This window comes from Podarcis tiliguerta (assembly GCF_965153285.1).
Source record: "Podarcis tiliguerta genome assembly, chromosome: 2".
In the NCBI taxonomy this organism is placed as follows: Eukaryota; Metazoa; Chordata; class Lepidosauria; order Squamata; family Lacertidae; genus Podarcis; species Podarcis tiliguerta.
Window position 1 is genome coordinate 116,832,488 of NC_139535.1, and position 26,466 is coordinate 116,858,953.

At 49.7% G+C, this 26,466-nt stretch overlaps 2 protein-coding genes and 1 long non-coding RNA gene across 14 annotated transcripts in view; 2 read left to right on the plus strand and 1 right to left on the minus strand.

Annotated features, from left to right (window-relative positions):
- ARHGEF25 (Rho guanine nucleotide exchange factor 25) overlaps positions 1-18,250 on the minus strand; it is a 71,954-nt gene extending 53,704 nt beyond the window's left edge. For 2 of the 12 annotated variants that reach the window (XM_083428248.1, XM_083428244.1), the window contains exons 1-2: positions 17,130-17,300; positions 13,075-13,222 (exon numbers count right to left, since the gene is read on the minus strand). In XM_083428248.1, the coding sequence (XP_083284374.1) occupies positions 13,075-13,186 (112 nt within the window). In that variant the 5' untranslated portion in view covers positions 13,187-13,222; positions 17,130-17,300. Of the gene's footprint in view, positions 1-3,615; positions 4,158-13,074; positions 13,223-13,951; positions 15,065-17,129; positions 17,301-18,083 lie in introns of those variants that run through there. The other 10 variants (XM_083428245.1, XM_083428241.1, XM_083428237.1 and 7 more) reach the window with 10 other exon arrangements.
- On the plus strand, positions 4,054-20,729 carry LOC310671952. The gene is made up of 3 exons (XR_014508311.1): positions 4,054-4,104; positions 19,482-19,826; positions 20,088-20,729. It is a non-coding gene; the product is annotated as an uncharacterized lncRNA (long non-coding RNA).
- Positions 20,730-24,529: 3,800 nt separating this feature from the next.
- LOC310671915 (rho guanine nucleotide exchange factor 11-like) overlaps positions 24,530-26,466 on the plus strand; it is a 79,007-nt gene continuing 77,070 nt past the window's right edge. The window contains exon 1 of the transcript XR_014508273.1: positions 24,530-24,589. The gene's annotated coding sequence lies outside the window, so the exon portion shown is untranslated. The remainder of the gene's footprint in view (positions 24,590-26,466) is intronic.

Here is a 26,466-nt window from a genome sequence, read left to right on the forward strand (position 1 = left end):
AATCCCCGCGGCGGGGTGAGCTCCCGTTGTTCAGTCCCTGCTCCTGCCAACCTAGCAGTTCAAAAGCACGTCAAAGTGCAAGTAGATAAATAGGTACCACTCCAGCGGGAAGGTAAACAGTGTTTCCATGCACTGCTCTGGTTCGCCAGAAGCGGCTTAGTCATGCTGGCCACATGACCCGGAAGCTGTCTGCGGACAAATGCCGGCTCCCTCGGCCAGTAAAGTGAGATGTGCGCCACAACCCCAGAGTCGTCTGCAACTGGACTTAACGGTCAGGGGTCCCTTTTACCAGCATATAAAACACTCTTTAAAAAATAAAAATCCACACCTCTCTCTGGGAGTTATTTAATACTGTTATTTAATACCAACCAAATGTTCATCTGTTAGAGTCTGAACATAACAATAGAATTAAGGTGGGGCTCCCCCCAAATAAGTGACTGGTGCCAGAATTCGTCTGTCTTCCCCACACTTTGTTACCTTTGGAGGGGAGTCAACACCCAAAGAGAAGAGCACCCAGAATAAGATTCTACTTGAGTTCCACTTTGGTGCAATGGATAAGAGTGCTGGATTAGGATCTGAGAGACCAAGGTTCAAATCCTGACTGGCCACAAAGCTCACCAAATGAGCTTGAGCAAGTCTCTGTCTCTCTGCCTAATCTTCCTCACAGGATTGTTGGGAGGATAAAGCTGGGAGAGAGAAGAACCATCTACACCTCGCTGAACTTCCTGGGCAGAAGACATGAGAAGACTCCCTAGAGCCAAGTATAGGATCACAATTCACACAGAACCTTTACATTCATATATAATATGGATATACAACTGTGCATCTTGCTCTGTTCCACACAAAAATAAGCCCAGTGTTCAAATTGCATCATTTCAGAGGATTCTTCACGAGGCAAACTTCACAGAAACAAAGGTGGCTGCTTTATATAGTGTCAGATCATTTGTCCATCGAGCTCACTAAGTGCCAGTGGCTCTCCAGGGTTTGAGACAGGATTCTCTCCAAAATGTACCTGGAGATGCAGGGCACCGATCCTGGGAACTTCTGCATGCAAAGTAGATGCTCTTTGCCACTGGGCCCTTCTCAGGCTCAGATGTGGGGGTTTTTTGCTTCCTGGAGCTTCCTTTGCAATGTTCAAGGGAGGAGTATCAGGTGTGCTGTGGGGTGCACTCTCATCCAGAGGGACCTTACAGGCCTAGGCAGGACACTGCACTGCTTCCAAGCACATGGCCCAGAATCCTCTGCAACTTCCTGAGGTTCCACATGGCAGGCTGCAAGCCTTTAGGAGGGACTTCTAGACATAACGGTCAGCAAAGGAGTTATGTGTAAGAAGAGATGGTGCTTTTCCTCCACCCACACTTGCAAGCATGGGTGTATCCAAGAGGGGCAGGGGAGCAGCTGCCCTCCGCCTAAATCAAGTAAATAAATAAAGATACTTAACTGAAGTCCGCCCCCCCCAACACGAAGTCTGCTCCCCCAACATAAATCCTGGCTACGCCCATGGTCACAAGCAGAGAATCAATGGGGAAAGAATTCACTGAAATAAAAAAAACCACAGACACAACCAGTGCCATAACCAGTGCATTTGCGTGCACACTATCTCAATGGCACCCCTCTGGAGGCTTTACCCGGGGCAAAAAACCCAGCTATGCCCCCCACAGCTATGCCTCTGCATAAGGATCAGTAAAGGAGCTATGTATAAGAAGAGATTGTGGTTATCTTTAGTACTGCACGAGACCCTTAATCTCAGGGTCACGTTGGGTAAAAGATTCCTGCATTGCATGGGGTTGGACTAGATGACATCCATGGTCACTTCCACCTCTCAGTGGCGTAGCGTGGGTTGTCAGCACCCGGGGCAAGGCAAGTAATTTGCGCCCCCTAACCTGTGGATTTGCGCCCCCTAACCCTAACCCCCAGATGCTGCGCCCGGTGCGGCCGCCCCCCCCCGCACCCCACACGCTACGCCACTGCCACCTCTACAGTCCCATGATTCTATACCTACATATACAAGATCAGCTTTAACTCTTAGAATGCCAGGGATACAGCTCTACGCCACCTCCATCCCCACTACAGCTCCTCAGGTCATAACCCTTTCATTTCCCCATCACCAAGCTTAATGGCTTTCAACCCTAACCTAGACTTTCTGGGCAATGAAGTCCAGCTGGAAACAGAGGCAGCAGCAAGCAGTGGGGAAGTAGCGGCACCCAACAGCCAGCTCCTGAAGCACACCATAACCCCCACCCCCACCCCTTCTGCTCAGCAACTCCTGGAAGGCTGGCTTGGCATCTCCACATACCAAGTGCTTTGTAATCTGCATCGCTCCTGTTTTTAAAACGTGTCCATGCAGTGTGCTGTACACTCTCTCCAGCCTGCACACCGAGCATGGCACACCAAAAGGGTATCGAAGCCCAACACACAGCTCCATCCATTCACAGCCTGCTGGATGTGCATTCACAGGCACAAAGGACAAACAAACACACATACACACCTTCCTCCTGCTCAACTGTCTCTACACACATGCAAACAGCCTCCCCCCCCCCCAACACAGTGTGGGTATCTCTCTTCTCCCTCACACACACACACACACACACTCTCACCCATGCACACACATCATCTGTGTGCACACAGCCTCCCACAAGCATGGTGGAACACAGAGACAGACCTATGTACACAGAGATGCACACACAGCTCCTAAAGAGATGCGTGAAGAGTTCTAATTCACAAATACCTCTGCAACCCTAAATACACTGTTTTGGTGCACACACAATCACAATCATGCACACACAGAAGCAGGGATGCGCTCTTCTGCATGATGTATGCATATTCAAATATGCTAAAAATAACACTTGTGTACAAAAACAACAACCAGAACCCACAGAATCCACAAACACCCTTCACTTTTTCTCTCACCTCTGTCCCCACCCCCACCCCCAATTTGCCAGCTAAGACATAGGACCACCCATTTTCCAAATGTTCCTGATTCTTGCCCGAAACTTTTCCCAGAACCTCCCCACCCACCCCCACCTCACTCCATCTTCCTGTGAGCACCCACCAACTCTGGCCACAAGGGAGGGACACCTCTAAGATGAGCTTGGCACACGCACAGACATTGTCTTGTGCCATTCCTTGCTTGAAAGCAAAGAAGCTGGAAGCAAAAAGTGGAAGGCTAGTATAAAGGGGGGGGGCGATGTCAACGAGAGACACCACGAGGGGAAAGTCATCCCTCAGAGCCTGGGCACCGGTGAACCGCAGAGATGCCCAGCATAGAAAGCAAATGCCCTTTAGTGCCAGGGGCTAGCAGGAGATGAAGATGCCCCGTCCAAGGGGCCTGCGAGTGGCTCCAAAGAGATGGCAGCAGCCAGGACCACCAGGTGCGGCTGCCCAGCAGGGAGGAAGGACAACGCCCATGCCCTGCTGCTTGATGCTGGTGCCCACTTCAGGAAGCAGCGCTGGGTTATCCGGCAGGTGGCACCCACCCAGGGGGTGGGCAGGGGAGAGCGGGCTCGCATTCTGCAGGCAACAGGGCAGAATCAGGGCCCTGGCCGTGCAGGAGGAGAAAGTGGAGAGGGAGGGGAGCAGCGGCGCTGCCAGGACCACCCGCCCCACCCCACTCACCTCGCGCCCGGGAGGGGCAGCAGCTGCACTTGGCCAGGACTTTGCGGAACAAGTGGTGGCAGGCGCAGCCTTGCTGGCTCCCGCCCCTCATGGTGCCGCCCGGCCGCGCTGGGCTCTGTCACCCACTGTGCCAGCCATGGAGCAGGGGCAGCGGCGGGCCGGGCGGGGAAGGGGGCCCGCGGAGGGGAGGGGGCGACTCCCGCCACCGCAGCCCTGCGCTCAGTGACAGAACAACAGGGCTGGGCTGGCGCTGCCCAGGGCGGGGAGGAGCCTCTGCAGCTTCTCTCCCGCCGCCACCCCCAGCATCTCTGCCTCCCGCCTTCTGTCTTCGCCGAGATCTCCAGAGCTTCCCAGCGCCAGGCCGCCGCCGCCGCCGCCTCCACCCCCCGCCCGCTGAGCCATTGCAGCAGCGGAGCCTGCAGCGGCCACGGCGGGCGAGGGGGCGGCAGAGCTCTCTGCGTCCCCCGCCACCCTGGAGGCGAGCGAAGGGTAAGGGCGAGCGGGAGGCGGGCGGGGGGCAGAGATGGAAGAGGAAGACTCCGTGGGCGCAGCGCCGGGGTCAGCAGCTGGCAGCCACGATCGTGCCCGCATGGGGGAGAGAAGGAACAAATCAGAAGCGGGGTTCCGCACGTACAAGGGAAAAAGGGGGGGGGGCAACTATTCAGAAAGCACAAAGTTAAGGAATGCCCAGGAATGGGCAACAAACAACTCCTGCCTTTAGGCTGCGGGGGTTCAGCCCTGTTGCATTTTGTTTCCGCATGCAGACGGGGACACACACACACACACTCACACAATCTGGGTTCCATAAATAGGTGTGGGAAGAGCCAGGCAGACCTACTCCCACCCCCAGGATCTATCCCATATTGAGATGGCCTCCTTGCGCAGCTGTTTCCTGTCCCCAGTGTGCAAGGGTGGGTGATTGGGTGCTGGGTGGGAGCTCAGGGCTGCTTGCAAATGTTCCACGTTTCCTACGCAGAAAGCAATTCCACGCAGGAACACAGAATGCATGTGGAAACAGTCACATGACAATCACACACACACACATTCGTTTTGTGATTTGTGCACAAATCAGGAGTGCTGCGTTTATGAGCCCCAGGTTCAAGTGAAGCAGATCCATGTGGCGATTGGCCAAGTCAGGGTGGTGGTTAAGACTGTCAAACTAAGACTGGGAAAATCCAGCTTCAAATCCTTGCTTAAGCAGGAAGCATGTCACTAACTCTTAACCTACCTTGCAGGCTTGTTGTGAAGTTAAAATGACAGTGTATGTGCATGCCACAATGTGACACAAAAGTGCTTGGTGAGTGTCTGAAATGTTGGCTGCATTATAAAGCAGTCCCAGTCCAGTGCACGGTCTGTTAATTCTTCTTTTCATTATATGAAGACACAGAACCTCATTCATCTTTGGCCACCATGTCCATGCTTTCACACAGAGGGGTGTGTGAGAGCTCATTCCCTGCCACATGCACTGAACCACCCTCCCCTAACAACATGTATGGGGAACAGAATTCTATTTCCCTCATTACCAAGGATGGACTCCAAATCCCATCAGCCCTAGCTAACTTAGTCAGGAGTCAAGGATGATGGGAGCCATAGTCCATCTACATCTGAAGTCCACCAGTTCCCTCTCCCTGCCTTAGAGAGTTTAGCTGAAGCATATAGCCCTTATACAAGCTGCTTGAGTATTCACCTGAAGACATTTCCTAGCTTCTTAGAATCAGCACAATGCAATGGCTAGTGTTGGCCTTGGGAGAATGGGGTGCCCAGAGGCTAAATCTCTTCCCAGGGGCACTTTGAACCTGCCCAACTCAATTTCACATTTGTTGGGCTGGTTTACACAAGCAGTCAAATGAGGAAATAGGTCTGGACAGAACCTTTTCCCCCTTGTGCATTTTACTTGCAGGGATAAAATTCCTTAGATAAGGAAGAATTCAGAAAGGACACCCTTCACCTGCAATTTGATGTGGTACAATCCACTCTACCAACTCAGCATTCCAGGGCCCTTTTCTGTCACAGTAAATCCAAAAATATTGGGGGAGACAAGGACAGGATTCTTGTGAGCATTGCTTTCAGGCACAGCTCAAAGCCTGGCTCTTTTGTTTTAAGATCTCAGGAACGGTTGCTTCTTACTGCTATCGATACTGGCGAAAGACAAGACAACCAGAGCAGCCACTGACCTCAGCTGCAACTATGAACTTGTGCTTGAACTTGCTTTCCTCTCCTTCCTCCCATTCTTTTTTCCTTGTGTGTCATGCCTTTTTAGACTGTGAGCCTGTTGGCATTCTCAGTACTGATTTTTGTTCGCTGCTCTGAGAGCCTTTTTGGCAATGGTGTGGGGTATAGATGCAGTTAAATAAATTATAATTCTGGATATAAGCACCCTGACAGTCTTAGGTACTTGCCTCACCCTGTAGCCACATTTCCAAGGCTTATATTTGCAGTAGCAGCAACAAAAAATAGTGCAAAATATTAATTTCCAATATAAACATCCAGAAAAGAATTAAAGGCAATCCACTATCAATAGACAAGTTTACAATTGTCAACAATATTTTTTGATAAATGATACAAAGGAGAGTAAGAGCAAACAGAAAGGGGCGGGAACCAGAGAGCAAAACAGTTTTCTAATGTTCATATGCCCTTAAGATTAACACAGTATACGGCAGGTGATTTATATAAATATAATACATATAGCCATACACCATCCTGAGGTTTTATATGCTAATGATTCGTGAATAAACTCCAATTCTCAAAGAGCTTATTATATGCTCATCAGTCGTCACTCCTCAAGCCTTTTCTATGTTAGTAATGCTATGTCCCTGATCATAAACTTATTTTGGTTTTGTATTACATAAGCTGCCATGGTTTCTTGGAAGGTGCTAAGAATGATCTGTTCAGAAGCTTTATTCATCTGCCTCCTTCCCCTTCCAAAATACAATTCCCAGGAGGAAATGAATGTTAAATTAATTGGGTGGATGTTAAATTAATTAGGGAAAGGAGGGAGGCAAGGGAGAGGACCAGGCTCACTGCAGCCAGAATGCCGCTGGAACAGGAGAATGGCTGAATGTTTGCAGATCTGGATCTCTCACACACGGTTAGATCTGATGGCAAATCAGCTGAGATAGAGGGCAGCTTTCCCCAACCTGGTGCTTGCCAAATGTTGTTGAACTCCAACTCCCATCAGCCCCAGCCAGCATAGCAATGGTCAGGGATGATAGGAACTGTAGTCCAGCAACAACTGGGGAAGAGTAGATAAAAAGAGCACAGAAGAGTGGCAGAAACGAGAAGCAGAGCAGCAGTGTGTGTGTGGATTGTACATCTGCTGTGGAGGCAGGGCAGGAAGGAGAGTGTGGCAATCTTTCATGGACATATGTCAAGACACTTTTCTTCTAAAATGCCCACTGGGTTAGCATTGGTAAATGGGGAAAACAGAGTCCAATCAGTTTGTAGCAATACTAAGCTGGGGGTGCAGGAGAATATCCTTGGGGAAAGGGACTGAGCCACACACATGCCATCACACCCTTATGCTGTGCAGACACTCCTGTTTAATCTGTGTCCAGCATGCTCCCACTGAGCCGTGAACTCATGGCGTTAGCCCCAATCCACATCTATCCTGTAGTTTCTTGAATAATACTGCATTTTTATATGTTTTCCCCTCTACCACAAACCGGCTTTGATCTGATTTGAAAACATAAGCCATATGAAGATATCCACACCCCTTCTCAACCCTCTGGTGTGGACAGACAGGGGGCATCCAACCGCACAGATGTGTAGGCAGACGTGCAAATGAGATTTGAAACATTGGGTGGAAACAACCCTGCCACGTACTAATACTAATATTAATAATTATTTGTTTGCTGCCCATCTGACTGGGTTGGGATCATCCTCTGATCACTATTGCTCAAGTGGATTAGAATATCTCAGCTTTGCCCTTTTAATTAGCTGGCTATTCTACTTCCCACTTGACAAAAACCTTCTGAAGGGGTGAGAAAAAGCCGCAGATAATGGATTCACTGGAAATACAGCAGGCGGCAGCTTTGCTATCCCACAGCGATGGCCACCTGCTTGCATAGCTTCAAAAGAGGAAGGTGGTTAAGGCTATCAATGGCTACTAGCCATGCTGGCGGTGAACTACCTTCAGTTTCTGTGGCATCCTGCCTCCGAATGCCAGAGGGCTGTTGCAGTCATGTCCTGCTTGCAGACTTCCCATAGAGACATCTGGTTGGCCACTGTGAGAACAGGATGTTAAGGCCAGCAGGGCTACTCTTGTTCTTGTTTAGGCCACAGCAGTGGTCAATTAAGGTTGCTTCTGGATGAGAAACAGAGCCACCAGCCCAGCTCCTGGCAGAACAAAACATTCCTCCCCAAGACCCTAATACAGAGTTGGAGGCCACCAGCCCTCTTCCAGATCCAGGTTGTTGGAGTCTGGCTTACTTCATACAACAATGAATGGGTAGCCAATGTGATACCTTCCAGATGTGGTTGGACTCCGAACCCCATCATCCCTGACCATCAGCTGTGCTAGCTGGGGGTTCATGTGCAGGGCACATGGATTACAAGAACTTCCTTCCCTGCCCCCCCTCCCCTGGCACCCTAGATGTGAGGAGAAACTTGTTAATAGCAGTAAGACTTGGCATTTACTGGAGAACCAAGGAAGGCAAAACACTCCTGTTCCCACCTCTCTGACTGCCAAGCAGATGGAACAGGCAGGGTGCCTGCCTCCACCTCCACCCACTTTGGGGAAGGTCCGTAACCAAGTGGGTGGAGCATCTGCTCTGCATGCAACAGTTCCAGGTTACACCCCTGGCATCTCAAGGTGGGCCTGGGGGAGAGACCCCTTTCTGAGACCATGGAGCCACTGCCAGTCAGTGCAGATAATACTGAGCTGGGAGGGTGTGGGGAGGAAGAGGACGGGGGGGGGGGGGAATCCTGTTGCACAAGCAGACCTTGCTCCCAGAGTGCTGCACTGAATTCCACCCATAGCCTATGGCTCAGTGCAAGGCAGCTTCCTATTTTCATCTCTGCACATAAGACATCACTAAAGAGATGTAAATGGGTCTGGAGTATTCCTAGCTTGTTTTCCCTTCCTGCCTGTTGTTCATGGAAACCATCCTGCAAGCTGTTAGTTATTCTAAGAACAAATATTCCACAGCCAGCTGAAGCTTTTGCTCCTTCTCCCCATTCCTTCCTGAACTGACTCTTGCAGCTGCTCTCTTGCTTGGTCTTCCTGCCTTTTCCATCAATCCTTTTGCCTCTGTTTTTAATTATTCCACTCGCCTAATTTGTTCTGCTCGTTGCTATGATCAAGTTACTCTTTCCTGAATTTGTCTCCCTCTTTCTATCTTCACTCTCTTGTTCCCACTGGCTGAGCTATCCCCCCCCCCCCGCCAGCCGGCCAAAAAATATATATTTTTCTATGCTCCTTCTCCATCCTTTGGAAGTCTTGGGCCCCATAAAGGCAGAATCAAATCCCTGATTCCTTGACTGCACACTGTCTCCCTTGCAGCTTGCCACCATTGGAACATCCTCTCCCCTTCTGGCATGTGTCTGCTTCCTTCCACTGTACAAAATCCCATTAAAAAAAGAAATGGCTTCTTCCCTTCATCTTCCTCTAAACTTGCCCTTTTCCCAACATCCCCCTCATACAATATGTTTTACTCAGAATGTAAGCCTGAGGGCAGAGCCTGCTGTGTCTTTCTACTTTGTTTTATGTGTGCTGCTTGGTTTATAGAGGTCCCATAGAAAGGACAACAGCAACAACTTCTTGACGGCAATAGACCTTGAATGCCAACTCCTTTATATTGCTTACCCGCTTCATCCACACAACTGCCCCCACAAGGTGGTTCACTAATTTTGCCATTCTAGACAAGTCAGTGTTCATGAAATGTTGTTTTGCAAGAGTACACAGCAGACACGAGACCCCAGTCTGGATCACACCCCGGTGAGGGATAAGTAGGCTTTGGTTCCTTGCCTGCCCCCACTGCAGTCCTCATCCAGATCGGCTCCCACTCCTATGATTTACTCTAAACAAACAAACAAACAAACAAACAAACTTCCACTCGAATTCTACTTGCATGTATTGTGCTGTGTCTCTTGGACCAAGGTTGAAGGACAGAGACTTGCTCCTCATGCATCCGTGGTTCACAGGGTATGGGAATTCATTTGATTGTGCTTAAGAGCCTCTTAAGACCCCCATCTTGATCAAAAAAATGGACTGGCCAACAGATAAGACTGAGGCACTAACTAGTTGGGTGGAGCTCAACCTGTTCTGGATGGGGTTGCACTCCACTTCTGTCACTTGAGGCAAGTGGCCTTGGTGGCATGGAGTGCCTTCCATCAGCCTCCTCTGATGGCCCAGCTATGACCCTCTCTGGACAGGGATAACTTCACCTCGGTTGTCTATGCTCTGTAACTTTTAGATTAGAGTAACTCTATATCTGGTGACCCCACAGCAGTAATGGGAAGCCTGTGGGTATTCAGATGCTATTGAACTACAACTCCCATAAGCTCCAGGCAGCATGGCCAACAGTCAAGGAGGAGGGAGTCCAGCAACATTTGGAGGGTCACAGTTTCCCCGCATCCCTACAATAAAGGCTCACCCACTTATCAGGAAGAACAACTCACTTGCACTTCCATGCTGCCCATTTCATTGCCACCAGTTCCTCTCTGTCCCCATTTCCTCTTCCCAGTTCCATGTTGTTGATTTGTCCTTTCCACAGCCTCAAGCGGTACACAGCATGAAAAAGATGTAAAAAAAAAAACCTCCCCGATATATCATCTCAATTAGCCTTCAGTCAATAGGAAATCAGCAATAACACAATGGCAACACATGACACACAACAAGCCCCTTGCCAATACGAAGGTGTTTGCTACATTTTCAGGAGCACCAACCATTTCAGGCAACACAGCACAGCATAGCAGATGACCCAGGAGGGGGATTTGGATTGCCAGGATGATCAGTTACCTTTACTGAGACAGTTTTGGCCCAGGGGCAGCCTGCAGCCAACTTCTTATTCATACTTCCATTACAACTGGTCACTTGGGACAAGCTGACAAAACATGTATTTATGCCACAGCGTGGAAACAGTGTGGGGAGCAGCTTTTAGGCTATGAAGACACAAATGTGGGGAAATCCCTTGAAGACAATCTCCAAAATGATGCTCTGAGAGTCGGATGAATGCACTGCAATATCATTCATACATGATTTAGGGTACAACTAGACCACAGGGCAATTAGCAGAGATGAGGGTTTTTGTAAACTAGGGAAATAAATATTAAATCTTCCTTTCTGCACAGATCTCCCACTGTCGTGTTTTCTTTGGACCATAGTGGCAAACTACATATATGTATACCCGTCTATAACAGCCCATCAGTTTTGCTTTGAACTTAAAAGCAACCTGGGGAGGCAGATGCTTTGAATGGATGCTTTGCCGGCCATTTCCAACTGAAACATATCTCCTACCTCCACCGCTTATCGCATGGCAGGATTCCAAATGTCGGTTTGCAAAGACACAGGAAGATACCTTGTGCTGAATCAAAACCATTTGCCTGTCTAGCTCAGAAATCTGCACCAGAGTTGGGGGGGGCTGTGGCCCTCCAAATACTGTTAGTCCACAACTCCCACCACCCTTGAGCTGGGAGTTCAGCAACAACCAGAGAGCCACAGGTTCCCCATCCCTGCTTCATACTGGCTGGTAGCAGCTCTTCCAGGGTTCAGACAGGAGCTTACCCTACCTGAAAAGATCAGGAATTCAGTCTATGATCTTCTGGGTGCAAAGCAGGTCCTCTACCATAACCATGAGCCTGGAGCCTCTTTTGGGAAAAGGACCTTTGGGGAAATAACTGCTCTGGGGAAAGCGGCCAGGGGGACAGTTATCACCCAGCTTGTGCCTCTTAGCTTCAAACTGCCCTCCCCAGAGCTGCTTTTCTCCAACAGAAAGAGCTGCTTGCATGTATCTATTTATTTCAAGCATTTTTACCTCACCCTTCAGACCAAAACCAAACAAACAATAAATAGCAGCTTATTTAGCATTCATTCATTCATTCATTTGGTTTATACCCCACCCTTCCTGCCAGTTAGGCCCGAGGTTTGCAGATCAATGAGGCTCAAGGTTTGCAAAACACAGGAAAGGCTCTGCCCTGGCTGGGAGGGTTCCTTCACGCTTCCGCTTGCACCCTGCCTAGAAAACATGGGTCCAAGTGGTTTTCTGCTTGATCCTCTAAATGTCAAGGGAAGAACCACTCTTTCGTGAGTGGTTACCCCACCATCCTAGGACCAGCTTTAGATCTGGCATCCCACCAAAAAGAATCTGTTTGGGGGGTGCTGCAGCTCAGTGCCAGTTCCCAGGTTCAAACCTCCAGGAAGGGCTGGGAATATTCCCTGTCTGGAACCTTGGAGAGCGACCGCCAGTCATGGTGGACAATACTGGGCTAGATGGACCAGGCTAGAAGGGTCTGATTCCAGTGATGGAGACGGTGACGCCATGCTTGCAAAAAGTCAGAGCCCGGCACCTCCTTTTAAAGGAGCTCAGGCAGGGGGGCTAGAAAGAGCCTTGGGGAACCACTGCTACAGGCACAATAGACAGCGCTAGGCTAGTGGCAATAAATGCACAGCTGCTATTAAGGCCCAATCATGGAGCAAGCTCCCCAGGGAAGCCTGGTGGCCAGAGGCGGAGCTAGTTGCTCCGGCACCTGGAGCGGCACACATGCTGTGCACCCAGCCACCCACGGGGATGGGGCAAGCATCCCAGGGGGGCAGAAGCGACGTCACCCCCCATCAGGGATGACACCCAGGGTGGGCCGCACCAACCGAACCCCTCTTCCTCTGCCAGTGCTGGTGGCTCTGGAAAGAGGGAACATGCCTTGAGGCCCCTCCAGAGTGGTGGTCTTTCACAGGTGTATTCAGCAACGTGTCATTGATGTAATCACAGTGCATTAGCGGAAGGTGTTTTACTGGATGGTCCATGCACCACTCCGCTTTATTAGATGCTGTGTGATGCCTCCTCAGTGCTACCATGTTATTGCCGTCTGGAGGGGCACTTTTGCACCACAGCACAACCCAAGCACGGTGAAAAGAAATAAAGAAACCGCAGAAGCATTTGCGGCTTGAAACCTTACAGGATTTCAGCAGCAAGCTAAGGGACACACATTTATTGGAAAGGAAGGCTTAGGTCCGTCCCAGTAAACCGTATTGAATGCACAATAAACAGGGGGGCTTGGAGCACGGTAAGATAAGGTTACCAGACGTCCCCATTTCCCAGGGACAGTCCCCGGATTTACAAATCAGTCCCCATACAAAATCCATTAAAGTTGAAAAGTGTCCCCGGATTCATTGACAAAAATCTGGCAACCTTATGGTAAGAGAAAAGGAACTGGCCAGGCTGTCTCCTTCCCTCAGCAGCCCTGGAAAGGCTGGGGAGCCAGCTTAACACGGGACAAAGCATATTCATGAGACAATGATGCTCACCTCCTTCTGTGGCTTGGGCTTCAGGGGCTGCATGCTGTACTTCCACGGGCTGCTGTTCCCTGTCGTCCTTGAAGGAAGCCTCAGCGCTGCTGCTGGCGGCCTGGGGCTGCATCTCAGCTCCCTCCTTTTGGGAGCAGAGGTCTGGCAGCTGCAATTAAGCATAGGCCGGGAGGGGGGAAACAGTTCAGGTTTTTAGGGGTGGATGTGTGCAAGCTGTTTGTTATGGGGAGGATCAGCCTAGGTCCTGGGATATAGATCACAAGCTGGAGAGCAGCCACTAATGGGCATATTTTAGATGCAGGCAATTAGCATCGTTTGCAGATCATTTTCATTAGCACAGAGGATGCCAGAGCTACAGTTGGCAGACATATTGCACTCATCACACCATATTCTTATTCAGGTTGTTTGTTGTTTCCCACAAATGAGAAAAATCTGAGAGCTTGGGGAAGGGGAGGGGAGAAACTTACACAGCTTTAGACATAATGGCAGCTGAAAAATATGACGGTCTCATTTCTTTTCTACTTCTTATTTTGTGGCCAACTCATTTTCAAGCATCTTCAGCTGTGAGGACTAGAATCTTACATTTAAGAGAATCAGAGCAGACAAGGAAGCTGGGATTCTCAGAGCCTTGCAAAAAGAGGCGTCCAGTCCATATTTTACATTATGCAGATGGTCCCAATTGGGATGAGAGTGGGGAAGGGGAGCTGAGAAAGAGGTCTTGCCCCACAGAGATTAAGAATGAACTCTCTTTTCCCACTGAATGAGAGAGGCCTATCAGTAGCTATTAACTTGAAAGTTAAAAGGCACACCCAAGTTTTGAGAAAATATACTTCTGAATACCAAATGTTGACGATAAACAACAAGGGCACGCCATTACCTTCAACTCCTGCTTTTGGGTGTCCTGGACGCATTCATCTGGCCACTTTAGGAAGCACTGTTGAATTGGAGCCTAGCTGGCCTGGTCCATCTGGTCTGGCATTCTGACACCCCAATGGCCAACCAGAAGCCCACAAGCAGGACCTGAGGGCAACAGCACTCTCCTGCCTGTAGTCTCTAGCAACTGGTAGGGGAGGCAGATGTCCTCTGAAGCCTGGAGCCACAGGAGCCAACTCCTACAAACAGAGGTCTCCCCAATAAGATATTTGAGTGGGTCTCTCCTCAAAGGTGATGGGCATTACCATTCAAATGGTGTGTGTGTGTGTGTGCTGTGCCTTGTGCTCTATTATGTGGGCAGGGCTTACCTGCCCTCCCTCCCCATCTTTTATTCAAGTTGGCACTCCTGCCTGGAGGTAATATATACCACAGCTACCATGACCAGCATCCATTGATAGCCTTATCTTACAGGCCAAATGGACTTTTGGCATGACTGGGTAGTTTGTAATCGCAGATCTGAGGCTTCCGTGTTTTATAATGCTCTTTGGAGTGAGAGAAGGAAGCCAGAGCCCTAGAGTAGGTTTTTGACTAAGCAACTGGAAGATGGTTTGTAGATACTGGGAAGATACAAGAGGTTTTTACAGGTAGATAAGAGGAGAGCAGAAACAAGAGGGTAAAAGGAGAGCAAATAGATTTCAGCCAAAAATATTTTATTATATTTTTTATTAAACAGTGAGCAGGATAAAAACTGAATCTATAAAAGGCTTAGAAGAATGGAAAGGACTTTGCCTGGTGCCAAAAGGACAGCAAAGTAAGCACCAGTTGACCTCTCTGGAGTGTTAATTTCACAACTGAGGTGCCATCACTAAGAAGGCCCTGCCTGGCAGCCACCTAACTCGCCTCAAATATGTGTGGAAACCTCAAGTGAAAGCAGTGCAAACATGAGAGGAATGGCTCCAACTTGTTGGACTCCAACTCCCATCGGACCCAGCCAGTGTGGTCAGTAGTCAGGGATGCTGGGAATTGTAGTCCAAGACAACTGAAAGGCCACATCCCTAAGCTGCAGCTAACATCCATCAACAGTTGCATCACCTATGAATTCATGACAATCTAAGCCAGCAGCCATCACACCTTGTGGCAGAGAGTTCCAATAAGTTAAATGTGCATAGTGGGCGGGGAGGAATAGTTTATTCTGTCTGTCCTGCAGTCTATTGCTAATCACTTGACTCTGTGGTACCCCTTTCACTGTTGTGGCCTCTTTCTTGGGATTTGACATCTCCTTCAAACACCTCCAGATCAGAATGACCAAATCCGACGGAGGACAGGACTCCTCTATCTTTTAGAGGTGTGGAGAAAGAGTATCCCAGGAGATACAGTTTCTCTCAGCACTGTGGCATAACAAGTTAGTATGCTTGCACACCTGTTAAAGGTTACAGAAGCTCCTTTGTCTCTTGCCACCCTACTCCATGTAGCCTGAGCTGGCCCTACCATTAGGCAGAGTGGATGTGAGCACCTCAGGCGGAAGATGCTGGAGAGGCATCAGGGTTCTGGCATGTGAGTAAGCCTATATAAAGCAACCGTGCCCTTAGAAAAGCATGTGCTCCACCCCATATTCCATGCTGAAGGGTCACGGTCTCATCCAGCAAAACTCAGGTGCTAGAAGACACCCACCTGCATCATCACACCAGGCTTGCAAATAGCCCCTCCCCACAATCTGGTTATCCACAGTGAGTAAAAGTTCTCCTATAGGTGACTACCTGGGGGAGAAAGTTGACTTCTTTTCTCTTTCTGGCCAGCAAAATGCTACAGATTACAGATTCCATGGTGATAAACTCTGGGGACGGGCCAGTGTGTGTTCATCTGCAACAGCAAGGATTTTCAAAAGTGCACCTGGAAGACGTGGCTGTGCAAATAGGCTAGGAAAGATTTCTGTGAGCTAGTAAAGTGCTACCATGCAAGATGCAGTCCACTAAGGGGGGGGGCGGCCTTCAGTAATTCAGTGGATTTCAAGGATGTTCTCCCCCACCTGTTGATACAGAAAGGGCCTTTGGGCAGATGTCCTCAGCTGTTGGCTCGGCTTACTGGCCAGACATAATCTGTAATTGCTGCTCCTTCCCCTGAACATTGCAGTATGTGGAGAATGTAAGAACAGGAGAGGTCCCTCTCAGTACCTGGAGAAGACCCCTGGACCAGCAGTTTCTTACCTATTCAAACTGCCTCACAAATGAGAAGCCAGAGCTATCACCTTGGCCAACTGGAAAGCACTTTTCTCTTTCGGAATTTACTGTACTTTCTTTCTTCCTCTCTCTCCCTGGTCACATCCACGCCATGCACTGAAATCACGATTATATCACTTCAACAGTAATGGGGAGTCCTGAGAACCACAGGGGGCGCTGTTTTGTTTCGAAGGGCGTTGACCTCTCACTCTCTGACAAACTACAATCTCCAGGATTCTCCAGGATGGCTAGAGTGGTATAATGGTGCTTCGAAAGTATTACATAGATGTGATCTCTTGCTCGACATCTGCACGCCATGGGCTACTTGTCATTAATGCGAATCAGAAAGTGAAAGAGAGTCAATTTGAAACTGAGAATACATTTTAGTCAATGAAGAAACAATGTCTCAGTGACAGGCATGGGTTCCCCCCCCCTTTAAAAAGCCTCATTAATAAAAATGGGTCAAGATGCCCATGAAGTGTGATCTACCAAGAAACTGGAGTACCCCAGTGACACCGCCCCCCCCCAAACACCTAAAGGGCTCTCTAGCCAGTATAACGCCAAAACCCCCACTATAGACAGTTCAGAACAGGGGAGGCCGGTCCCTCAGGGCAAAGGGGGCAGTGCCCCAACAACCTCAGTCTGCCCTCAGCTAAGCCGCCAGCTGCCTGCCTTCCTCCTTGCAACCAGGAGGGCCCTGTCCTGACATCTTCCTCCTCCTTAGTCTCTGCATTGCCCTTGTAGAACTCAGCAGGGAGGACAATGGGGTCGAAACAAGAATGGGTTGGCACTGCTTGTCATTGGCTCTGGCCCCACTTAACGGCTGGGCTCCCAACCTTCCAGCCCAACAAGCGCCATCCACCGCTGATTCAGAAAAACCCTACAAAAACCCCACTGTACTGCACAAAACCCACAGAGGCCACAGAACACTGTCCTCTGCTGTGAAAAGCCCTCCCAGTAACTTACCAGCCTCGTCCAATGCAGCCCATTTAGTTCTGCAAAGACTGGAGATTTCCAAAGAGAATATATATATTTTTAAGCCCAGCCTTCCAAACTTTACTTTTCCACTCGAGCTGTGCTTGCCCCACCCTGCAGCACTGCTCCACCCCACACCCCACAAGCTGACTTTTCCATCCCAGACTGAGGATATCAGCGCTGGGGGTGGGGGAGGCACAGCTCCAGCCTGGAGCAAAAGATCAGAACAGAAATCCCCCGAGAGAACATTGCCACATCACAGGGGCCAGTAAGAATCATTAAATAACAAGGGGGGGGGGAATGGGAAAACTCACCCCAATGCCTAGGGATCTCAGCTTAGTCAGAAGCAAGGAAAACAGAAGGCAGAGAGAGGCTCTCGCTCCCTCGTCCTCAGGGCTGGAGGTGCCTGGAGGATTGAGAAAGGGCCCTAGGCAGGCAGGATTGGGAAACCTTTGATCTGGGGCCAACGGCAGACTTTCAAAACAAGCAAACAAACAGAAGTGTCTATCTGCACCACAAGGCACCCTGACATGCCTCAGCCAAGGGATCAGTAGAGAATGTTCCTTTGGGGATGTCTGTGTGCTAGGTGCTGTACAAAAGGCCAGATGCAACATATTAGTTTCTGGCCAGGGAGTTTCAGTCTCTTCCACACTGGGTCTGGGTTTCTGACAGGACCAGCCTGCTTTGCTGGGGAGCTGCTTTCCATCCCTGCCACCCCCCACCTTTCCTCAAATGCACAGTCAAAGCATGGCAGCAGAACCGCCTCTCAAGCACAGCACTCCTTCCTGGGCAGACCGCAACCAACAACAGAGCTGGCCCACAGACAACCCCTGTGGTGCATCCATCTCCTGCCTCTCCCGCCTCTCCCAAACACCCTCCGCTCTGCAGTCAGGTCTGCCCCTTTTCTTGCCTCGCTGCCTTGGCCAAGTCTCCTTTCCCCCTTACCCACTGTTGGCTGGGTAGCGCCAGCGATGTCAGGAGATCCCCCATTGCCCCCAGCATCTGGTCCGTGCGCCCCCCTGCCCGTGGTGGGGTTTTCATGATGCAGCGGGTCCCGCTCACCTTCTCCCTCCGCCCTTGGCTTCAGAGCCAGAGGCATGGAAGGGAGACAGAGACTGGGAGGAGACTGGGCACCCTGCCTGTGTGCTGGTGCTGGGACAGCCAAGTAAAGACCAGTTCCCAGCCAGCCCGCTTCCAGCTACCATAACTTCCCTGCTACAATCTGCTGCTTTCCAGCCGCACCCCTCCCTGCCTGGACTCTAAGCCCTTTATCTCTTTAACATCATCCTTATTTACACTGGGAAGATCCAGCCTCCTAGATAGCAATGGATTAGGGACAGGGAGGGGCAGAGAGGACACTATGGACAAAGCCTGAGCGCACAGCCATGGCTGGAAGCTCAGTCTATATATGGGAAAAAATCGATAGCGCTGTGGTAGAGGAAGCAGCAGCAGAAGGGGCAAACCAGCTAGCCCTAGGAAACTACAGGACTCTCACACAGGGACTGGCTTAAAGAAAACACAGAGGAAGCTTAGTTAACTATAAACCCTGAAATTTTGGATCCCGTCCAAACCTTTTCTGGGTCTTGTAACCGTTTTGTGCAAAACACTGGCACAGGTTTGAAGTGAATCAGACAATTGTTGCTTTCTGGGTGTTAACTACAAAACTACAAAATCATTTACTCAGTTTGGGAAGCCCCAGAAAACATGTGGCTCACCCTACAAAAACCTACAATCTGACTACAAAACCCTACGAAGGGTTTGGAAGGGATCCCAAATTTGGGGGTTTGTAGTTAATGAAGCTTATTGGGGGTCGCAGCAGAGGTGGGAGGAAAACGAAGGTGGTAAAACCAGGCATTTAATGATTCAGCCCAGGTTGCACTGAGACCCATGCACTCAGCATTGTCTTGCTGCTTCTCAGTCCTGTCGTTGGACACAAGGGGCATGTGTCCTGGAGAACAGGTGGCCACGTAGCTGGTTGCCACATGCAGCTGAGCAATCATTCTTTTACAACAAGCCTGGAGAACTTGAGGCCCTCCAGAAGATGCTGGACTACAGCTCCATCATGCCTGATCACTGGCTGAGGCTGTTAGGAGTAGGGGCCTCACAATGTCTGCTGGGCCACAGGTTCCTCTCCCCTGTTGTATAGCCCAGAAAGGAAAGCGAGCCATTGTAGTCCGCCATTTCTTCCTCCACCAAATAGCACTGCAGTTGGGCCCCAGACAGCCATTTAAACCCCCTCTGCCAGAATCAATGGAAGAGCAATTTCGCAGCAGGATCCACTACCCACAAACCAAACTGGATTGCAGGAGTCTAGACCAATAGCCTCCTCTTCCTTTCTTCTAGATCTGGCCAATCTGACAGCTTCAGGGTGGCCATCGCACAGAACAAGAAGGGATTGGCAAAGAAGATGTGGTGCACTATTGAGCAGCCTGAGATGTGCTTCAGGGGGTGGGAAGCATCTGTGTTCTCCACCCGCATCCAGAATACCACCTTATGCTATGTATTACATCACCTCTTGGATACATGACACCCAAAAGGGCCAGCTATGGTCAGGGGGCATTTATTGCATCATCAGAATAGCAACAGCCAAGATTAGGTCACTTTGTCCCCTGTTGCTCTTTTTAATCTATGTGCATGTTTACTCAGGAGTAAATCCAACAGGAGCTAATGGGGCTTGGTCCAAGTACCGTATTTTTTGCTCTATAAGACTCACTTTTTCCCTCCTAAAAAGTAAGGGGAAATGTGTGTGCGTCTTATGGAGTGAATGCAGGCTGCGCAGCTATCCCAGAAGCCAGAACAGCAAGAGGGATTGCTGCTTTCACTGTGCAGCGATCTCTCTTGCTGTTCTGGCTTCTGAGATTCAGAATATTTTTTTTCTTGTTTTCTTCCTCCAAAAACTAGGTGCATCTTGTGGTCTGGTGCGTCTTATAGAGTGAAAAATACGGTAAGTATGCATAGAACTTCAGCTCAATGTTACATTCAGAGAGAAGGAAGACTTAGGCTGTGTACACACCATACAATTAAAATATGTCCCACTGCCCACCAAGAATTCTGGGAACCGCAGTTTACCCCTTCACAAAGCTACAATTCCCAGCACCCTAAACAAACTACAGTTCCCCGCATTGTTTCTGGGGCACGTGCTTTAAATGTATGGCCTATATGCCACATCCCCACCCCACCCTGTTCCCTAGCATTATCATATGGGGGCCACTATGCCTTCTTTGCTGATGTCCTTTAAAGGGTTTTAATAATGGCAATGATTGCCTCTTGTGGTCTTTTCTCATTTGGGGAGTTTGCCCCACCTCCCCAGGGCGCCCTCACCGCTCTGCAAAGTCACCCAAAGTTCTCTTTTCTATACTCTCTAAGGCGCAGCTTCTGCAACTGCCCTGCCTCTTTGCATCTGCAATGCAATTATGGTACTGCTTCCTTCCTCTGTTGCCCACTATAGCCCTGCAAATACGGTAATGGGGCTCCCCCGCCTCCCCCCCCCCCTTGCGGGATGTTCATTTCCTGTAGTTTTTCATTCCCACTTTCCAGAGAGACAAAACACATTTCTGGAGCCAAAATGCAGAGCATGAGCCATGAGTGAGAGGGGGGGGGGGAGCCTGGAGGGATGGGAGCAGCAGTACCCTCTCCCACCCCCTTGCCACGCAGCCACTAAGTCCTGACCCCACCCCAGCCAGCCATGCAAGGCTCTCTGGGCAGCCTCTGTCCCCTGCATAGCTCGGGACCTGCCTTAAGGCTCCCGTTCCAGTTCTGAACCCCCAAGCCTGCCTCTTGTGCTAAATACACAAAGACTGCACCCCTCCCCTTGGAATTAGCACTAAAGAGCCCCCCTTCCCCCCCTTCAGTAACCAGCTCTTCTCCCTGTAACAACAGCACATGCTGACAACAACAGTCGCTTCCCAGGATTAGCCGTCCAGCAGGGCTGATGCCCACAATCATCAGGCTTGCCTTTGCAGCCACCAGCACGTGGGGGGATTCTTAATTTGATTGATTTATTAATTATTATTATTATTATTTCTATACCACCCTTCATTTGAAGATCAGAGGGCGGTTTACAATTTGATATATACCATAATAACACAAAAACAGCACCCCTCTCTCACATATTCTTATTTACGTCCTGGGCTTGCCGATCAGAAGATTGGCGGTTCGAATCCCTGCGATGGGGTGAGCTCCTGTTGCTCAGTCCCAGCCCCTGCCAACCTAGCAATTCAAAAGCACGCAGTGCAAGTAGATAAATAGGTACCGCTCCGGTGGGAAGGTAAACGGCGTTTCCTTGCGCTGCTATGGTTCGCCAGAAGTGGTTTAGTCATGCTGGCCACATGACCCGGAAGCTGTATGCCGGCTCCCTCGACCAATAAAGCGAGATGTGCACTGCAACCCCAGAGTCGGCCACGACTGGACCTAATGGTCAGGGGTCCCTTTACCTTTACCTTACCCTAAGGCCAGGCTGGTAAACCTGTAGCCCTCCAGAAGTTGCTAGACTACAATTCCCATCATCCCTGACCATTGTCAGGGCATCTGGGAGTTGCAGTCCTACAAGATTTGGAAGGCCACACACCGCTATTCCCCACCTTTTCTGATCCAGTACAGTATTTTATCCCAGCTTTCTCCAGCCAGGTGACCTTGAGATGTTGTGGACATACAGGATCTCAGTTATGGTAAGCGTGCTGCAAGAAGGAGACATTTTACAGCAGCATCTTTTGCAAGGATCCTGCTTCCTAAGTAAGGGATCCTTTAAAATTCTCCAGAGCTGCAACGCAGCACCAGCTTCAGCAGTGGCCATGTTCCAACTTTGGGGAAATTACAAATGCAGATAGCTTGCCCTGCAGAAGGAACAGCTATCTATGCAGTGTCAGATTTCAGTCAGAGGATTGGTGAGGCCAGATTACTGCCTCTGTGCAAGAGCCTGACTGAGCTGCAGGAAAAGGGTATGGGAGGGGCATCACATGCACAGCTCCCTGGTGTCTTTTCACCCCAATGCATATCCTGCTTCTCCACAGGTAATTGCCCCATCTCATTTTCCTTCTAAGCAGGGTGTACCACCAGCCAGCAACTTCATTCTGAATATGCCACCCTAAAGAGCTGAGATTGAGAGCACCTTCTAAAGCAGGAGTGGGCTGCATTCAGCCTTACGGGATTGCTCTAACAGCTAAGGCATAAGTAACCTGCATTAAAGTGATCTAAAAGGTAAAGGTAAAGGGACCCCTGACCATTAGGTCCAGTCGTGACCAAGTCTGGGGTTGCGGTGCTCATCTCGCTCTATAGGCCAAGGGAGCTGGCGTTTGTCTGCAGACAGCTTCCAGGTCATGTGTCCAGCATGACTAAGCCGCTTCTGGCAAACCAGAGCAGCACACAGAAACGCCGTTTACCTTCCCGCCGGAGTGGTACCTATTTATCTACTTGCACTTTGACATGCTTTCGAACTGCTAGGTTGGCAGGAGCTGGGACTGAGCAATGGGAGCTCACCCTGTCGCAGGGATTCGAACTGCCAACCTTCTGATCGGCAAGTCCTATCAGCCTGTGTCCCTTATTAAAGTGATCTACTAATACATTAAATATATTGAAACACCAGGTCCAGGTCTACATAGTTGAGCAAAGTTGAGTAGCCATTGATATCCTTCTCCTTCATAATTATGTCTGAGCCTCTTTCAGAGCCATCCAAATTGGTCCTATCTGTTCTGGGATGACTACAATATTAATCTACTGATCTCTCCCCTCTCTTCTCTCCTGCGCAAGGTCCCTTGTGTCTGTCCTCTTTGCATACCTGGTGTTAAACCAGTTGAGTTTGCTTCTGCAGAGTGCATCTCACATAACATCTTTTTCTACTACATTTTATCAAGTTATTGTTATTTACTGTTTGTAAGCTGCTTTGGGATTCATTTGAATAAAAAGCAGCACAGAAATATAATCAATCAATCAATTATTGTTATTTACTGTTTGTAAGCTGCTTTGGGATTCATTTGAATGAAAAGCAGCACAGAAATATAATCAATCATTACTAGGAGTACAGGAAGATGCCTTATAATCATCTCTGGGGCGCCTAGTTGAGTAGTCTGGTCACTGAAGGCTTCCTCTTGTCCTGTGCCCAGAAAAAACGGGTCCGAGAGATTTTCTGCTTGTCTTGTGCTTCCTAGGCAGAGGCCGAAGCAGTTTTCCAATGGCTTGCTGCGTTTAGAGCAATAAATCTTAGGATGCCCTTTCTGAGCATGTGTAGAGTGCTTTTGCTTGGCCACTGAGTAACCACTGCCAACTCTTCCAAGCCAGAGGTGTGGAGGTGGTTTTCAAGAATGTAATTAATGGTGGAGTTTTTGTGCTTTTCTTTGGAAGAATCCTCTACTCTGTATTTCCCCAAACCCATAAACAGTTCTGAATCCTGAAATGTTCTGAACAATTAGACATTTGCAGCAGTGGCTTTACCGTCTAAATATATTAAAGCAACAACTGCAAATGCACTCTCCTAAGACCACTTAACTGAAACTCCAGATTATAAGAAATGTCTTGAGAAAGAACATTTATTTCACCCTCCTCCAGGCGTGAAAACTGTGGATAATATCTCAAAAGGGAGATGGAGTTCACATCTATGCTGGAATATCACATTTCCACAAGGAAGCTGCCTTCGGATTAGGGTTGCAAAATTGGAGGGGGGGGGGGCTATTATGGTCATGCTCGGCGCCCTCTAATATTCCACTACATGACATTCGAGGGAGGGGGGAAAGCTTCTGCCTCTAAGGTACTTAATTTCTTTTTTCCTACCGACTGAAAGGCCCTTATTTTCAAGCCTTACTTGAGGGCTGCCTTACTCGGAATGCAGTCTGCACATGCTCTGGAGCGCCCTCGCTTCTTGATTACCTGTCTACATGGCCCGGACCTGAGCTGGAAAGGTTCAAGAGACCTCCCCCGCCAACTCAAACTGAACTCTGGCCGGCTCAAACAGGAGCCGAGAGCCTTCGCGCAGGATGCCCGGAGACCTACTTGCGCCCCTCGGCGGCCTGCTGGGCTAGGAGGCGCTGCCCGCCGCTTGGCTCCCTGCGCGCTCAGGCGGGACGGGGCTGCAACGCAGCTGAGCTGATGGGCCTCTCAAGTTCCGCCTCAAAACGGGGCGGTGAAACCAGTGGCGTAGCGTGGGGGGTGCAGGGGGGCCGGCCGCACCAGGCACAACATCTGGGGGCAGGGCGCTCGCACTCGCAGCTCTCTGCCCCTACCTGGCTCACTCACTCTCTCTCACTGCTGTGCTGGCTGTGCAAATCCGATCCGAGCCGCCGGGTCGCCGCCCACTGTGGAGGGGAGGGTGCCAGGCGTGCGGTGCGGAGAGAGAGCGAGGGACTATCTGGGGGAGGGACAGTGCAGCGGGGGGGGGGGCAAATTACTTGCCTTGCCCCGGGTTAGGGGGCGCAAATTACTTGCCTTGCCCCGGGTGCTGACAACCCACGCTATGCCACTGGGTGAAACCCCGGGGGCCTGAGAGCTGCGCCTCTTCCCGACGGCGGCTCAGGCTTTTGTAGCCCAGGCGAGGAGAAAACCTGCAGCAACAGTACCAGTGAAACATATACAGGTCGCCCACATCCATCATATGAGCCAACATCTCGGATGTAAGAGAGGTTGCCAGGTTTGTTATGGTTATGATGATGATTTTATTTATCTATATCCCGCCTTTTTCCCTGACAGAGACTCAAAGGAGCTTACAGACAACAATTAAGAACAGCTAAAAACATAGGGGGGAAACAACTCAAAAACAGTTAAGACATTGATTAAAACTATGTAAATGTGTATGATCTATTAAAGCTAAACCAATAATTACCACAAGCATCAGCCGTTTCATTAAAAGCTGTTGTTCCCCCCAAAGCCTGTTGGAACAAGAAAGTCTTCAAGGGCCAGTGGAAGGGCAGGAGGGAGCCAGTCTAGCATCTCCAGGGAGGGAGCTCCAACACCTGGGAGCAGCCACCGAGAAGGCCCTCTCCTGTTCTCCTACCAAGGGTGCCAGTGAGGGTGGTGGGACGGAGAGAAGGGCCTCATGCGGAGGTCTCAAAACCTGGGCAGGTTCATATGAGGGAATACAGTCTTTCAGATAGCTTGGACCTAAGGACTTTATAAAGCCTAACCATAACTTTGAATTGCGCCAGGAAATACAGCGGTAGCAGTTGAGCTGTTGCAAGAAGTCGTAGGCTCCCTTAATGTTCAAACTTTGACTTGTCATGTCAGCTTTACAACAACCCAGTAAGGTTGGAGCGGATGGGGCTGAGAAGGTGGTTTGCTTAAGGCCAGCAAGTGAGTTTATGTCCAAGGGAGGATTCAAACCAGGGACTTTCTGATTCATTGCTCATAGCCTCTTAGCCACAAAGTTACTTCAGCTCCTGTGCTCTCAAACTGTGTGCTGTGACACATTAGTGTGTCAGCTGCGGTGTGCAGGTGTGTCGTGCGAACAATCCCTGCCCTCCTCCTGGGGCTAGAAAGGGGTTAGTTTAGCCTCCTGTTAGCTAGTAAAACTGAATTACTGTGTTGCGAAATGATGCATGTCTAAAAGGTGTTTAACCAACATGAAAAGTTTGGAAAGCTCTGCTCTAGAAGGAGAAAGTATGATCTGGTAGACATCATCATAAGGCCAAACCATGGCGTGGCATGAAGGCCTGGGCTCCTGGAGAGACAATTGTAGTTGATGTGCTCCTGCTGTTCAAGTGCTGCGGTGAGCTGTGTTTTGGCTTAGTGGGTCATTTAACCCCAGGCTCATTGGTTTACTTCTCTCCATACAAAATCCACATTAGTGCGATACCTTTATTAGGCCAGCCAAAACACTGTCAAACAGTGTGCAAGCTTTCGAGGTCTCCAACACTCTGGTATCAAGCTAGATTGGTGGGGGAGAAGAGGCCACAGATGGAGTCTGTATTAAGTCACAGTCTTAAGATACCTTATTCAGTCCCCACAGAATGGGGAGGGGAGGAACCCTAATCAGTGTGCTCCATATTTCAGCCCAACAGCTCCAAAATGTTTCTTATTTTAGACTTTTCCCTCTGGCAGGCGTAATGCTAGTGGGATGCATTTCCTTGGCAAGATTTGCCCAGCAGCCATTAGGGAATTGAATGGGCTGCAGGCCACACGAGACATGATGTTTGTTATGTAGTTAGCTCTGGCGTGAAATGTTTTTTTAAAAAATGGGTGGGAGGAATCCTGACTTTTGCAGTGGGAAGAAAACTTCCATTAAGACAGTAAGAGGAGCCGTGGTAGACCAAGCCAATGGCCCGTCTAGTCCAGCATCCTGTCCTCACAGGGACCAACTCTGCACGCCTGCACAAAGCCTGCAAAGCAGAACCTGAGCACAGCAGCA